The sequence below is a fragment of the Ambystoma mexicanum genome, unplaced genomic scaffold, assembly GCF_040938575.1.
Source record: "Ambystoma mexicanum isolate Mex_15411 unplaced genomic scaffold, UKY_AmexF1_1 Mex_scaf26, whole genome shotgun sequence".
Classification (NCBI taxonomy): domain Eukaryota; kingdom Metazoa; phylum Chordata; class Amphibia; order Caudata; family Ambystomatidae; genus Ambystoma; species Ambystoma mexicanum.
This window is the reverse complement of record NW_027182440.1, coordinates 1,963,802-1,980,131: the sequence shown is the minus strand read 5'-3', so window position 1 is coordinate 1,980,131 and position 16,330 is coordinate 1,963,802. Positions and strand designations below refer to the sequence as shown.

At 48.5% G+C, this 16,330-nt stretch overlaps 1 protein-coding gene across 2 annotated transcripts in view; it reads right to left on the bottom strand.

Annotated features, from left to right (window-relative positions):
• Nucleotides 1–16,330, bottom strand: part of LOC138557981 (zinc finger protein RFP-like) — a 250,146-nt gene that overhangs the window by 25,222 nt on the left and 208,594 nt on the right. The window contains exon 8 of one of the 2 annotated variants that reach the window (XM_069642638.1): nt 9,039–9,098. The exons of the other annotated variant lie outside the window; for it this stretch is intronic. Coding sequence (XP_069498739.1) covers nt 9,039–9,098 — 60 coding nt within the window. The remainder of the gene's footprint in view (nt 1–9,038; nt 9,099–16,330) is intronic. 2 annotated transcript variants of the gene reach the window in all.

Here is a 16,330-nt window from a genome sequence, read left to right as displayed (position 1 = left end):
TGTTGCCGATCACAGCAGGTGCCATTCTATCTACGCTTTTTACATTTCAAGCTCCTCTGTAAAGTAGCAGAACACCGAAGAAACTCAAACATGTACTAATGGTAGCCGGCTGGAAGGCACCGGATGAATAGAATATCCCCTCCTTCCAGCGCCTTGAAGACGCCCACACACCACACACAGTGCTTCAAGTGGGATTAGAAATCAAGGGGAGCTCTCGTAAGGGGGTGGGCCTATAAGCTAAGCCACCTATTGATAGTCGCCCCCCCCGCGCCTAGTGGGCGTGGGGTGGACTGGTAAAAGAATTATAGCTGTGGCGCACTGCCATTATTACATTTCACAAGCCCAGCCCCTCCTTTTAAACAAAAGTAGTGGCTGGGCGCACCAAAGGTGTGACACCAGTATGCCCCTGCCCGCTCACACGCAGCAGGCAGCCCTTTCATTCAAGGCACCACGTGCTTAAAAACCAAGGGCTCTTTCAGGAAAAGGTCTCTCTGCTGCTGATGTCTCCTTTAGTTTCTGAGTAAATAGTCATCACCAGCATGAAGCAAAGGCAGCCTTTTCCCCACCATCCGCTTGCATCTTTCACCCCTTCGTTCTCCGACCTATTGTATTGTCACCCACTTGTGCTGTGTGTCTCTGGTCTTTCCATTGTTCTGTTTTCTCTACTTTACCTTTGCATTGCCTGCAATTCTCTACTTCTAGGTTCCTGTACTGTTGGGTTGGGCTTCTGTGCTGTGCCTTTGTTGTATTGAGTTTCTGCACTGTACTCTGACACTGCCGTTGTTTTTTCTCTACAGTTTCAACATTGTGTTGTTCTCTACAGTGTTGGCATTCCATTGCATCGCCTGCATTCCTCTACTTCTAGGTTCCTAGTTGTATGCTTTACCTTTGTTGGGATGGGTTTCTGTACTGTGCCTTTGTTCGGTTGGGTTGCTGTACTGTACTTTGACACTGCCGTTGTTTTTTTCTCTACTGTATTGACATTGTGTTGTTCTCTACTGTGTGGCATTCCATTGCATCGCCTACATTCCTCTACTTCTAGGTTCCTAGTTGTATACTGTACCTTTGTTGGATTGGGTTTCCGTACTGTACTTTGACACTGCCATCGTTTTTTCTCTACTGTATTGACATTGTGTTGTTCTGTACTGTGTTGGCATTCCATTGCATTGCCTGCATTCTCTACTTCTAGGTTCCTAGTTGTATGCTGTACCTTTGGTGGGTTGGGTTTATGTACTGTACTTTGACACTGCCATTGTTTTTTCTCTACTGTATTGACATTGTGTTGTTCTCTACTGTGTTGGCATTCCATTGCATCGCCTGCATTCCTCTACTTCTAGGTTCCTAGTTGTATGCTGTACCTTTGTTGGGATGGGTTTCTGTACTGTGCCTTTGTTGGGTTGGGTTGCTGTACTGTACTTTGACACTGCTGTTGTTTTTTTCTCTACTGTATTGACATTGTGTTGTTCTCTACTGTGTTGGCATTCCATTGCATCGCCTGCATTCCTCTACTTCTAGGTTCCTAGTTGTATACTGTACCTTTGTTGGATTGGGTTTCTGTACTGTACTTTGACACTGCCATTGTTTTTTCTCTACTGTATTCACATTGTGTTGTTCTGTACTGTGTTGGCATTCCATTGCATTGCCTGCATTCTCTACTTCTAGGTTCCTAGTTGTATGCTGTACCTCTGGTGGGTTGGGTTTATGTACTGTACTTTGACACTGCCATTGCTTTTTCTCTACTGTATTGACATTGTGATGTTCTCTACTGTGTTGGCATTCCATTGCTTTGCCTGCATTCTCTACTTCTAGGTTCCTAGTTGTGTGTTGTGCCTTTGTTGGGTTGGGTTTCTGTACTGTGTCTTTGTTGTGTTGAGTTTCTGCACTGTACTCTGACACTGCCGTTGTTTTTTCTCTACAGTTTCGACATTGTGTTGTTCTCCACAATGTTGGCATTCCATTGCATTGCCTGCATTCCTCTACTTCTAGGTTCCTAGTTGTGTGCTGTGCCTTTGTTGGGTTGGGTTGCTGAACTGTACTTTGACACTGCAGTTGTTTTTTTCTCTACTGTATTGATATTCTGTTGTTCTCTACAGTGTTGGCATTTCATTGCCTGCATTCTTTACTTTTAGGTTTCGTTGGTTGTGTATTGTGGTTTGTTGATGGGGTCTGCATTCCACCTGATTTTGTAGATCTGGTGTTTCTTGTTCTGTGCTGCACTCCCCTCTCTGTTGTGCCCCCCTCCTGTCTGTGCCCAGCGTTACCCCGCTGCTTGGGCTCCCCCCTCTTTCCGTCATGCAGCCTCTATGGTGCTCTCTGTCTTTTCTCTCTTCTCTTCTCTAACTGATATTTTATCGACTATCGTATCCCTTTCACTAGGTCTGCCAGTAAGAAGCTCAAAAGGGACATCCTGGATCCCACCTAGGCCTCCCTATCGCTGATACCTACACCAGGACTTCCTCCAGACAGAACCTTACCAACATCTTATTTGTCATTCCCTCTCTATGCCTATGGACCTCCCATATGGTCGCTGTTCTCTCTCCTTTTTTTCTCATCTCCCATTAATGGTGGCATCCGGTGGGCAGCCCTCCTGGCCCCATTCCACTCCTCTAAGACCACATTCATTTATGCTTAAATGGCACCGCCTTGGTCGAGGGCCCTCAGGCCAATCTCCTCCTTTTTGATATACGCTTCCCGCACCTTATTAACTTCCTTTCTTCTCCTGCTATCCCTACTTACCCGTCTCTGGCACCTCTGCTGCTCCCTTCCTCTGCCACCTATCAGACACCCTCCGCTGCTTCTTCGGCCACTCTTTTGCCTCCTTCCTCCGCCACCTCTCTGGAACTCTCTTCTTCCTCTCTGACTACCCTGCCATCTCTTCTTTCCTCCTCTGCCCATTCTCGGGCCCCTCCAACACTTCCACAGGGCATACCTTTGGTTTGTACCCCTCCACGGAAGTCCTTCAAAGGTGGCAACCTGTTCCACATCGATACTCTCAACTCTCGCTCCTCTGTCAACCACTCCTCTGACATCTGCCGTCTCTTGGAAAAGCTTGATTTGGATGTACTCGGTCTCACAGAGACTTGGTTCATGGCCAGCTCTAGCATGAGTTTTGACACTCCCCTTCCCGATGGCTACAAGATCCTCTCTGAACCCAGAAACAACCATCCCGGCTGGGGTGTTGCCCTGATTTACGCAGAGTGGATTCTTGCTTCTGTCATTCCAACACAGGACTCCTCCTTCTTTGAATCCCTAGTCTGCAGACTCTGTATCTCTCCTGTCCTCTCGCTCACTATGGCCACTATCTACTGTCCCAGTCGCCCTCTTCCTCTCTGAGTGGGCTAACCTCTCCTCCTCCCTCCTTGCCTCTACCTCTCAACTTCTACTCCTCGGAGACCTGAACATTCGCCTGGATGCTACGAGCCCCTCTTAGGGCTCTTTTGCAACCTCTGCAACTCTCTCTCTCTCTCCCTCTCTCTCTCTCTCTCTCTCTCTCTATTCTTCCCTCTGGCCCAACTCACTCTGCAGGGCACACCTTGGATGTTCTGGGCTCTTCAGACCTCCTCCTCTCTAACCCTCTCAGCACTCCTCTCTCTTGGAGCATACATGTTCTTCTTTCCTCCCACCTCTCTCTCTCTCTCTACCCCTTAGGTCAAGCCAACCCCAGCACTGCCACCCACCTTCTCGGTCATCCGGCCCAGGAAGCGTGAGTCAGTTGATGCTTTTTCTGCTACTTTCTCTCCTCCTCCTACACCTTTGGCTGACGCACACCCTGACACAGCCCTCTCTAACCTGCATCTATGTATCACTAACACTCTGGATATCCGTGTCCCTTTCATGAGGTTCCGCTTGAAGCCCACATCCAAGTGCAACTCTTGGTATGAATCAAACCCTTAAACGCAAGTGTAGGGCGGCTGAGAGGAAGTGAAAGGCATCAGGTGCACCCTGTGGCAAACTGGCCTGCTGCCTGCTCCAAAGGAGTACTGTCCTCTCTAGGAAGAAAGCCTACATCCAAGCCCACTTCTCTGCAGCATCTAACAACTCAGCTGAACTTTTTAAAATCTGCAAGGAGCTGGCCAATCCTGTTGCAGTCTCTACTGCTCCTGTTCCCTCCCAAGCCGTCTGCATGGCCCTGGTTTCTCATTTAACCACTAAATCTCAGGACATCCTGTCGACCCTCTCTTCCTCTACCTCCTCTTCCTCCTCCTCTACCACTCCTGGCTCCTCTTTGGCTGTTTCTCCTTCTCCTTTCTCCTTTCCCCTTTTCACCCCAGAAGATGTTACCAGACAAGTCTGATCTATGAACATCTCATCAAAGCAGGTTCTCCCCTGCTCATCCAGAACCATCAAGGACCACATCGACACCATTGCTCCACCCTTGCCCGATTTTTACAATCACTCTTTTGCCATTGGAACCTTCCCTTTCCCCTTAAGCACTCCCTTGCGCAGCCCCTTCAAAGAAGCCCTTTGGCGATCCTTCCTCTGTGGCTAACTGCGCCCGATCTCCATCACTCCTTTCCTGGGCAAACTCCTGAAAAAGCTGGCCATCTCCCAGCTTAATCTTCACACTGAATCTGTTGGTTGTCTCCACGACCACCAGTCTGGCCTCAGAGCTGCCAGAAGCAGGGAAACTGCTCTCCTGAACACACGTGAAGACTTGCTCTCTAATCTTGACACTAACGTTCCTTCTGTCTTCATTCTCATAGATCTATCCTCTGTTTTTGGCACAGTCAACTACGCCATCCTCCTAAATTGCCTCAGTACCAACCTGGGTATCACTGGTCAAATCCTGGTCTGGTTGACCTCCTTGCTCACTGACCGACCCTCCAAGGTCCACCTTTGGTTTTTCCTCTCTTCTATCTCTCTCTCTACTTGTGGTGTTCCCCAGGGGTCTAACCTCTCTCCCTGGCTCTTCAACCACTACCTGGCACTTCTTGTCCACCGCATCACTACATTCTGCTCTAACTTTCATTGTTATGCGGATGCCACCCAGCCCTTCTTCACGCTCCCCTCAGCCACCTCTGCTCCTTCTCTGATACCAGACTGTCTGGCAGCAATTCAGGAATGGTGTGCCACCAATGATCTCTGCCTTAATGCCAGTAAGACTCAGATCCTCTCATTGGGGCATAGGTGCCCACCTTTCCTCTCTCTGGTCGCCCACCCTGGGCCCTCTGCCTGCTCCTTCCTGTGAGGCTACGAATCTTGGCGTCATCTTCCACTCCACCCTCTCCTTCTCTCCTCACATCTCTGGCGTCTCTAAGAAGTCACACTACCAGCTGCACCTCCTCAGATGTATTCTGCCCTTTCTCACTTTCCCCCAGAAGCTCACTGTCTTCAGAGCCCTGGTCCTCTCTAGGCTGTAGTATTACAACAGCCTCTTTCTAAATCTGCCTGTCTCTACTCTTCAACCTTTACAACTTATCCAGCACAGGACTGGAAAGACTTGTCCTTGGCCTCAAGCCCAGGGATCGTATCTCTCCAGTTCTGAAATCTCTACACTGGCTCCCTGTTTCTGCAAGGATCAAATTCAAGACCCTTTGCATTGTCCACAGGGATTTATGGGGCCTGGGACCGCACTACCTCCAACTTTCCCTTCCTAAAACTTTACTTCTCGAGCCCTCTGCTCATCCACATCCAAATCTCTGAGGGTCAGACGCATCTCCAAGCAGTGACTGGGGGTAGATCTCTATCCTCAGCTGGGGCCTCCCTCTGGAACAGTCTCCCTGCCTCTCTCAAACTTGAGCAGAACCACATCCAGTTTCGGAAGCAACTCAAGGCCTTCTTTTCCGCTTCCGCTTTCTCTCTTCCTTGCCCTGCTGATGTCCCTGACTGCTCCGCACACTGGTCACCTGGCCACCCTCTGAAACTTGGGCCCAGGCTCCTGCATGTCCAGTTGCCCTGGCACTGCCTCTGGGCTTCCACAGTACTTATGGGTCTGAATCTGCACCCTACAGTCCCTTGTCTCTCTGCACTTAGGAGCCACCCTCCGGCAGCACCTATTGAGTTACCTGAACATCTCCCTCCCTCTCTCCCCGACACGTCTCCCCTCCCTCCTCCCTACACTTGTGCGATCTGAATGACACAAGGCCTAGTAAGATTGTTGTTTTGTCCTCCTTCTGTCCCCCTCTCCTTGTCTTGTCTCACCTAGAAACACTTGTGTACAGGCACGCTATAAATGACTTATCATATCATATCATTTACTCAGAAACAAAAGGAGAGCTAGGCAGTCCAGCCCTCCTCCTGTTTGAGTGCATACACTTGCTTCTTGCACATGTCAGTACTTCCATTTATTTATTCTATTTATTGAGCATTTTTAGGGCCCCTATACAGCAGACCGTGTTTCTAGGAGCCACAAGACAAGGGGGCAGGGGGGGAACAAGAAGGATAAACAAAAGTTAACAGTCCTACTAGACCTTGTCACATTCGGATTCTGCAAGTGCAGAAAACAGGAAGTGAAAGGGGTCAGGAGGAAGGTAAGGGAAATGGGGATGCAGGAGGGAGGTGGCCCCAAGGCTGGGTAAGTGCTAGGGGGGCCCAGAAGGCAAGTGCACAGGGGGGCAGAATAAAGGTGGGCTAGTGCGAGGAGGGGGGTGTACCAAACTCAGTAGTCTAGTCAGAGAAGGGTGCCAGAAGGCAAGTGCTGGAAGGGGGTGCTAAGGCTGAGTGGGTGCTGGGGATGATTGCAGGGGGGGAGCCCAGAGGTTAAGTGCGCGGGGGGAGTGGATAGGGGTGGACTAGTGTGAGAAGGGTGTGAATCAGACTCGGTAGTCTAGTCAGGGAAGGGTGCCCAAAGGCAAGTGCTGGAAGGGGGGCTGCTGAGGTAAACTGGTCAAGGGTGGGCCTGGCCCAGGTATGACTCAGAAGGGACCAGGCAGTTCAGTCTCAGCAGCAGGAGGGCTTTATCAATGAAGGGGGAGAGGAAAGGAGGAGGACAAAGGGAAGGTCTTGAGAAGCTTCCGCAACTTAAGGAGATCTGGCTTAAGTCTGAGAGGGGTGAGGAGGCCATTCCAGAGGGAGGCTTCTGCTGAAAAAAGAGATCTACCCCCCACCTTCTGCTTGGAGAAACATCTGACTTGCAAAGAATTAGAGCTAGAGGGCCGAAGGACTCGAGCAGGGAGGTATTTAGGGATTGGCAAGTTCCTTGCTGATTTTGAAAATTTCATCCGTGTTGTTGGTGGCCCCAGAGCAGCAGGCTTGAATATGGGCCCGCTTCTTGGACCAGATGGAGAGTCTGTAATGCCTTTGGAGCAGGCGGCAGGCCAGTTTTTCAGAAGATGTGGGATAGGCTAACCACTTCCGTTCTGCGACTCTGCCCTTGCATTTCAGCGAGGCTAGGTCAGAATCATACCAACTGTTGCACTTGGAGGTAGGCGTCATGCGGATCCTCGTGGCAGGGGCCAGGATGTCAAGGGTGTTGGTGATGGAGAGGTGAAGGTTAACAAGGGCTGAGTCAGAGTGAGAGTCAATAGCAGGGGCGAAGGGGGGAATAAAAGAGGCAGCAAAAGCCGCTACTGACACTCGCTTCATTGGTCGGATGGCAGAGAATTGGCTGGCAGCACAGGGAGAGGCTTAGTTGGGGAGCCAAGGAGCTCCAGATGAGAGAAGAGGAACAAATGATCAGACCAAGGGAGAGGAATACTGAGAGGGGTGGAGAGAGAGAGAGAGGTCTGCTGATATGAGCACATCCAGAGTGTGCCCGGCTGAGTCGGACCAGAGGGAAGAATGGTGAGGGAGAAAGAGTCACTGAGGTTGTGAAGGGTAAGGCCGCATAAAGAGTCGAGATGAATTCTGACATCTCAGAGGAGGAGAAGCTTAGAGGTAGAGGTCAGGAGAGAGGAGTTAAGGTTGGCCCACTCTGACAGGAAGAGGGAGATCGGCCAAGGGGTGGAGGGTCTGTAGAAAGTGGCGAAAGTGAGCGAGAGGGTAGGAGAGACTCAAAGCTTGCAGACAAGATATTCAAAGGAGGCGTTGGGTTGAGAGGGTATGATGGAAGCAGGGACCTATTCAGGGAAAATAAGGGCCACTCCACCATCAGAACGGTTAGGCCTGGGCTTGGAGAGGATCTTATAGTCCTCGAGGAGAAGAGTGTCAAAAGCAGTGACAGAGCTGGCTTGAAGCACGTCTCAGTTAGGGCGAGGATGTCGAGGTTAATGTCTTCACATGCCTTTTCATTTTTTCTAATCCAAAGTGCTGCAGACAGCATTTGTAACCGTGCAGCCACTACCTGGGCTGCCTGAGGTGTCAGCATGGCTGGGACTAGTCGACGGTGGGCCCGGCATGACTCTGGCTCAGAAGCCCTTTCTGGAGACTGCCGGGACTCACTCTGGCGAGCCCCAGCCCATTTAAACCCCTGAGCATACATGCTAGGCTGGTTACCAAACAAACCCCCCCACCAGGGCTTTAAATGGGCCGGGGCCAAGCCCCAGCAGTCTCCAGAAAGGGCTCCTGAGCCGGTGCCCTGCCGTAGCCCATCCCGACTAGCACCAGACACCTCAGGCAGCCTTGTACTCGAAGATAACCCTGAACTCCGAAACAGGAGGAGGGCCCAGTCTCTGCTTTTATTTCTGAGTAAAGCGCCATCATGCAGCACAAAGGCCTTTAAACAAGGCTTCATGATGCGTGATGAGTATTTACTTAGAAACAAAAGGAGAAACTAGGCCCTCCAGCCCTCCTCCTGTTTCAGAGTACAGAGTCATCACGCATCAGGCAGCCTTGTCATTCAAGGAGTTCATGTTTTTTAACCACGCAGTACCTTGAATGAAGGGGCTGTCTGCTGCGTGTAAGAGATGGGGCACACTGATGTCACACCTTTGGTGCCCCCAGATAAGGTGATAATGCCAGTGTACCCCAGCCCTCCTCCTCCCATTGGCGAGGGGGGGCTCTCATTAGGGGGTGTGGCCTATGTACACACATACTTAGGCCACGCCCCCAATGAGAGCCACCTCGATTTAGCATCCCACTTAATCCACTGCTCCCCACCTTTCATGCCTCAAATCTCTATGTAATCCAACCACGCCCCTTCCCTGACTTTCCATACTTACCCCGCTGTCGGCAGTTATCTTCCATGGTCCGATTTAAGACGGTCTTGCTGATTTTCGACTCTGTTCAAGAAATAGATACAGACCCACATGAAACATCACAAAGGTAAAAATACTGCACACAACTCTACAGGTATTGGGGAAGGAGAGCAGGTTTTATTTTGATCAATTTATATGCGATCAAAAGCGTATTCAGTGCTGACAGGATTTACGGATTCACACAATCTTTCAGAGGCGACTTGTGAATATTTTAATTGGAGAGGGGAGGCATGAAGTTTTACTACAAATACCGAACATAGCGAAGGAGCCTGAACCAACCATGGGGAATTCGTTGGAGGCTCGTTCCCCTAGAAAAGTAGAGGTACGTTGGGTAAAATGCCGCACAGTATGAAATCAGTTTTGCAAATCATCAAAAGTCCACAGGTGCATTTTCCGACACATTTTTATGATGCCTTTCCACCACAATATATGCAAGTATAAAAACCATTTATATCGCTTATTGTGTCCATGCATTTCCATGCTGGCTGCACCAATAGATGCTAGTATTGCCATATAGAAACATACTCGTGTTTCCTTTGCACATAATACCATTAATGATACTATAAGAAAACATGGCCATGTTAGTTCTGCCAATATATGCCAGCATTCTCATTTCAGAAAATACTTCTTTTGGCTTTGCCAGTAAAAATACCATGTCACAGTAAGGAACCATGTCCAGACTGGCTGCACCCAAGTAGGCCAGTGTAGCCACTAAATAGCACTTAACATATTTGCTTTCAAATTGAAAAATCACACCACAGTAATAGTACATGGCCAAACTGGGTGCCCCACATCAGGTAAGTCTAACCCCTTAATAACACTTTTCATGATTGAGTCCCAGTAAAAGCTACCATGCTGCGGGGTTCAAAGGCAGCCCCCAGTCAAAAAGAAAACTGCGTTTGGCGAAGTTGGGCCTATAAATGCAGAAACACTGTCTTTGAATTGGGAAAGCATAATTTCACTAGCCGAATGTAAGGCTGGCAGTTAATTTCAATTGTAAAGTAGGACAACACTGTTTCCTTGGATAAGACAGAGAGGCCATAGAAATGTGGGCCTTATGCAGATTGAAAACCAGGAACGTGGAATATGAAACTACACGGCAGAAGGGGACGGCCACATCAACAGGCTGTATCCAGAGAAATACCATTAAATGGGCCTCACATTTGAGTGACTGGGCCAAAGGCCTTAAACTACTTTCCTGATGTCTAAAGTGCAGCCTTGCTGACACAGAGAGCAAAGAATGTAGGGTAACTTTAAAAAAAATAAAAACATAAAACGGCCACGCGCGGCCTGAGAGCTCTGTACGAAGAGTTATCCGATGAAAATGAGGGCACAGACCTCTGATCTTCCCCAGTCCCATATTTAAGTTATTGGGCTTGCATTCCTGTCCCAAGGCCCCAGCATTCCAATGTACAAACAGCCTCACACCACCGACCATAAAGCTGTTAAGACCCCCAATCGAACAGAAAAGATCAAAAGGCAGGGCAAGCTGCCTCAACATTAGGTCAAGTGATTTGTGCTGCGAGGTGCCGAGAGGGGCAAAACAACAAATCTGAAACGAGGATGGGGAGATTTGGATGGGCGCTGATGAATCTTGCAATGCAGCTGGGGTTTGTAGTATGCGATGACCTTGAGAGTCTCCTCCTAGCCCGTGTCTGCAGTACCAGGTGCACTGTAGGTTAGAGATACCGAATGCATTGTTTTCTTTATTCCTAAACTGCCAATTATGTTTACGTGCCAGCTGACGTGCAAGGAGGAGCCCACGTGGAAGAAGAAGAACAGAAGAGGCTGGGATCAACGGCCTGGCATCCCGTAGGGAGCAGGTAGCCTATGTATAGGGGCACACCAACCAGCCATTTGGCATTTGTAACCTATGTAACATATGTCATTGATGGTTCTGTGTGCTCTCTTAAGGTACTGCTCATGCTTATTTTGGCAGAACGTTCCGTAGCAGCAGCGTTCTTTGCTGGCGCATTTTTATTTGTGTGGAATTAAACGTTGTTCTCCTTGCAAGAGGTGCGCCGGGCCTTTTTCCCTGGTGGGGCACATTTCTTCTGGTGTGAGCGCTGAGGGACTTCTCTACAAACCCTCAATGAAAATGGCATTAAACTGAAATTCAAGTAATCCTTGACTATATGAAACTTTTCAGTTTTTGTTAATAACATTTACCTGTCTACCCAATGCTGGTTAACATGTAAATCACTATGTTTTACAGGATGATCTCACAACAACTCCATGTGACATCTTGGAAGGCTATAAGGTAAAATCTAAAATTAATAATTTTAAAACGCCACATGTACACAGTGTTCGACTTTATCTTGATAAGAATTTACAAATGATATTACAACAACTAATCTTATCATTTGAGGTCGACGATAATTTAAAAATGTTTTGTCAAGAAGTACATTGTGAGATCAAAGATTGTAAAATTAAATCTGTTTAACAATTAAATGTCCAAGGAATTTACTTTTGAAGGGGTTGAAATTGTAGAGACACATGGACCAGAGGTGTACATAACATATTGTAAAATGTCATTTATCATCTCATTTGATTGGCATGTCATTTATAATATGTTTTAATGTTTTACGTACGTAAAGTAGGTTCTATTTGTAGATACGTATATATGTTTCTTTAAGTGGAAAAGAGAATTGCTTGGTTTATACATTGTCAAAATGCTGTTTTTCTGATCTTTTGGTCGTCAAATTGAAGTTCAATATATCAAAGCAAATTAAAAAAAAACAAGTGTGAAGGACCCTGATGGGTCCTTCACAACTCCACCATGCCTGAGCTGGACCATTAGGTAGGGCTTGTCTAACTCTGTCTTTTCTTGTATCTGCACACCTGAAGTAGCCCCATACCATGAGGTGTGGCTTTAGCAGACTGAGCTCCTACCTTTACCCTGACCCACTAAATTGTTAATTTGCTCCAAGGTCCACCTGCATGTTGTAATTCTTATGCATGGTCTTGCACTGTTGTCGAATGCCATTTCACATTTACTGTAACTAGCGCCTCGGTGCCGCAGGTTTTGTGCGCTGCTATAAATACAAAAATAAATAAATCAAATAACAAACCTGTTATGATGTTGCTTGCTAAACCGATGTCACTTGGGAGCAACTACATTTTGTGGCACAGCATGGTCCACTCAAGTTTGAGAGTCGTGATGCATCTGTCCAGTGGCCGGAATATGAATTGAATGTCACCAGTGAGCAATGGAAAGTAACCATGGATCATTGCTACATTACAAAATGTCACCCTGATGAAAGGACAACACAGAAGATATATGGACATTGATTGCAGACCCATTGACACAATCTACACCGTCTAAAAAATGTCCATCGAAGAAACATTCAATGTTCCCTTTTTCTCCAATTCAGGTGGAAAATCCCAAAAATCACAGCCCAAAATAACTGAAGCATCTTCGCAATTGATGGACGAATGTGCTCAAGATCTGGACTTCAGGATTCCTATTGTGGAGTACTTGTCCACTACCATCGAATCACAAACCACTCTGCTGCTGGATGATTGGCTATTAAAGGAGCCAACATACATTGCATTCGACTGCTGCCTGCTAGAGATTATACACATGATTAGATGTGATCATAAATTACATTGGAGGATATGTGGGGAGCCATCGGTGAATTTGACTTGTGTAGTCAAAGGCACTAACCTGAAAATTCAGGCTAGATGTGTCCATCATCATAACCCATTTTCATGGTCAGCACAACCTATGCTTGGAAAAGTGCAGGCTAGAAATGTACTTTGTTCATCTGTGTTGCTGTTCAGTGAAAATTGTGCCAAACTCTCAAGAAAAATTGGGTTTATTGCCTACTTCTGGCTCTGTTTCAATTGCGTACACAACCCAGCAAGGACCACCACTTCTCCCCACACGAGATAGTGACAGGGAGGTGCAGGCAGACACCCCCTATCACCAGTAGGTAGGGTCTCTGATGCTCACAAAACAGCAGCAACAATATTGGGTGCGGAATTCAAAGCGTATCTAACATAACTCACACGAGCGGTGAGAAGCATTGCAAAACAAATAGCCCCGCCCTTCACCCAGAAGAGTGATACAAGCACCACTACAGCAGCTGCCGACAGCCCAGAAAGGAAATGAATGCCAGGGGAGCTGGTGTACATGCGCAGCTTTGTAAGAAGGTGGAATTCACCAAGATTTCACGGCCCTTATGAAGTGATATTTTGCACACCATCAGCGGTCAAAGTGAAGGGCCTGAAATATTGGATCCACCTTTCAGATGTCAGGAAGGCACATGACAGCGTAACACAAGGAGAGGGGCAACCAAGTGATCAAGAAAGAGCAGTGCCCTAAGAGGTGAAACAGATACGTAGAATACAGAAAAGAACAGAGAAATAGTATAAGTAAAATAGGTACGAATACAAAGGTCACCTGTACATAAGAGAAAAAGAATGAACTGTATATACCATGGATGAATATCTCTCTCCCTCTCTCTCTCTCTCTCTCTCTCTCTTTCTCTCTCTCTCTCTCTCTCTCTCTCTTTCTCTCTTTCTCTCTCTCTCTCTCTTTCTCTCTCTCTCCAGAACCATCAAGGACCACATCGACACCATTGCTCCACCCTTGCCCGATTTTTACAATCACTCTTTTGCCATTGGAACCTTCCCTTTCCCCTTAAGCACTCCCTTGCGCAGCCCCTTCAAAGAAGCCCTTTGGCGATCCTTCCTCTGTGGCTAACTGCGCCCGATCTCCATCACTCCTTTCCTGGGCAAACTCCTGAAAAAGCTGGCCATCTCCCAGCTTAATCTTCACACTGAATCTGTTGGTTGTCTCCACGACCACCAGTCTGGCCTCAGAGCTGCCAGAAGCAGGGAAACTGCTCTCCTGAACACACGTGAAGACTTGCTCTCTAATCTTGACACTAACGTTCCTTCTGTCTTCATTCTCATAGATCTATCCTCTGTTTTTGGCACAGTCAACTACGCCATCCTGCTAAATTGCCTCAGTACCAACCTGGGTATCACTGGTCAAATCCTGGTCTGGTTGACCTCCTTGCTCACTGACCGACCCTCCAAGGTGCACCTTTGGTTTTTCCTCTCTTCTATCTCTCTCTCTACTTGTGGTGTTCCCCAGGGGTCTAACCTCTCTCCCTGGCTCTTCAACCACTACCTGGCACTTCTTGTCCACCGCATCACTACATTCTGCTCTAACTTTCATTGTTATGCGGATGCCACCCAGCCCTTCTTCACGCTCCCCTCAGCCACCTCTGCTCCTTCTCTGATACCAGACTGTCTGGCAGCAATTCAGGAATGGTGTGCCACCAATGATCTCTGCCTTAATGCCAGTAAGACGCAGATCCTCTCATTGGGGCATAGGTGCCCACCTTTCCTCTCTCTGGTCGCCCACCCTGGGCCCTCTGCCTGCTCCTTCCTGTGAGGCTACGAATCTTGGCGTCATCTTCCACTCCACCCTCTCCTTCTCTCCTCACATCTCTGGCGTCTCTAAGAAGTCACACTACCAGCTGCACCTCCTCAGATGTATTCTGCCCTTTCTCACTTTCCCCCAGAAGCTCACTGTCTTCACAGCCCTGGTCCTCTCTAGGCTGTAGTATTGCAACAGCCTCTTTCTAAATCTGCCTGTCTCTACTCTTCAACCTTTACAACTTATCCAGCACAGGACTGGAAAGACTTGTCCTTGGCCTCAAGCCCAGGGATCGTATCTCTCCAGTTCTGAAATCTCTACACTGGCTCCCTGTTTCTGCAAGGATCAAATTCAAGACCCTTTGCATTGTCCACAGGGATTTATGGGGCCTGGGACCGCACTACCTCCAACTTTCCCTTCCTAAAAACCTTACTTCTCGAGCCCTCTGCTCATCCACATCCAAATCTCTGAGGGTCAGACGCATCTCCAAGCAGTGACTGGGGGTAGATCTCTATCCTCAGCTGGGGCCTCCCTCTGGAACAGTCTCCCTGCCTCTCTCAAACTTGAGCAGAACCACATCCAGTTTCGGAAGCAACTCAAGGCCTTCTTTTCCGCTTCCGCTTTCTCTCTTCCTTGCCCTGCTGATGTCCCTGACTGCTCCGCACACTGGTCACCTGGCCACCCTCTGAAACTTGGGCCCAGGCTCCTGCATGTCCAGTTGCCCTGGCACTGCCTCTGGGCTTCCACAGTACTTATGGGTCTGAATCTGCACCCTACAGTCCCTTGTCTCTCTGCACTTAGGAGCCACCCTCCGGCAGCACCTATTGAGTTACCTAAATATCTCCCTCCCTCTCTCCCCGACACGTCTCCCCTCCCTCCTCCCTGCACTTGTGCGATCTGAATGACACAAGGCCTAGTAAGATTGTTGTTTTGTCCTCCTTCTGTCCCCCTCTCCTTGTCTTGTCTCACCTAGAAACACTTGTGTACAGGCACGCTATAAATGACTTATCATATCATATCATTTACTCAGAAACAAAAGGAGAGCGAGGCAGTCCAGCCCTCCTCCTGTTTGATGTATACACTTGCTTCTTGCACATGTCAGTACTTCCATTTATTTATTCTATTTATTGAGCATTTTTAGGGCCCCTATACAGCAGACCGTGTTTCTAGGAGCCACAAGACAAGGGGGCAGGGGGGAACAAGAAGGATAAACAAAAATGAACAGTCCTACTAGACCTTGTCACATTCGGATTCTGCAAGTGCAGAAAACAGGAAGTGAAGGGGGTCAGGAGGAAGGTAAGGGAAATGGGGATGCAGGAGGGAGGTGGCCCCAAGGGCTGGGTAAGTGCTAGGGGGGCCCAGAGGGCAAGTGCACAGGGGGGCAGAATAAAGGTGGGCTAGTGCGAGGAGGGGGGGTGTACCAAACTCAGTAGTCTAGTCAGAGAAGGGTGCCAGAAGGCAAGTGCTGGAAGGGGGTGCTAAGGCTGAGTGGGTGCTGGGGATGATTGCAGGGGGGGAGCCCAGAGGTTAAGTGCACGGGGGGAGTGGATAGGGGTGGACTAGTGTGAGAAGGGTGTGAACCAGACTCGGTAGTCTAGTCAGGGAAGGGTGCCCAATGGCAAGTGCTGGAAGGGGGGCTGCTGAGGTAAACTGGTCAAGGGGGGGCCTGGCCCAGGTATGACTCAGAAGGGACCAGGCAGTTCAGTCTCAGCAGCAGGAGGGCTTTATCAATGAAGGGGGAGAGGAAAGGAGGAGGACAAAGGGAAGGTCTTGAGAAGCTTCCACAACTTAAGGAGATCTGGCTTAAGTCTGAGAGGGGTGAGGAGGCCATTCCAGAGGGAGGCTTCTGCTGAAAAAAGAGATC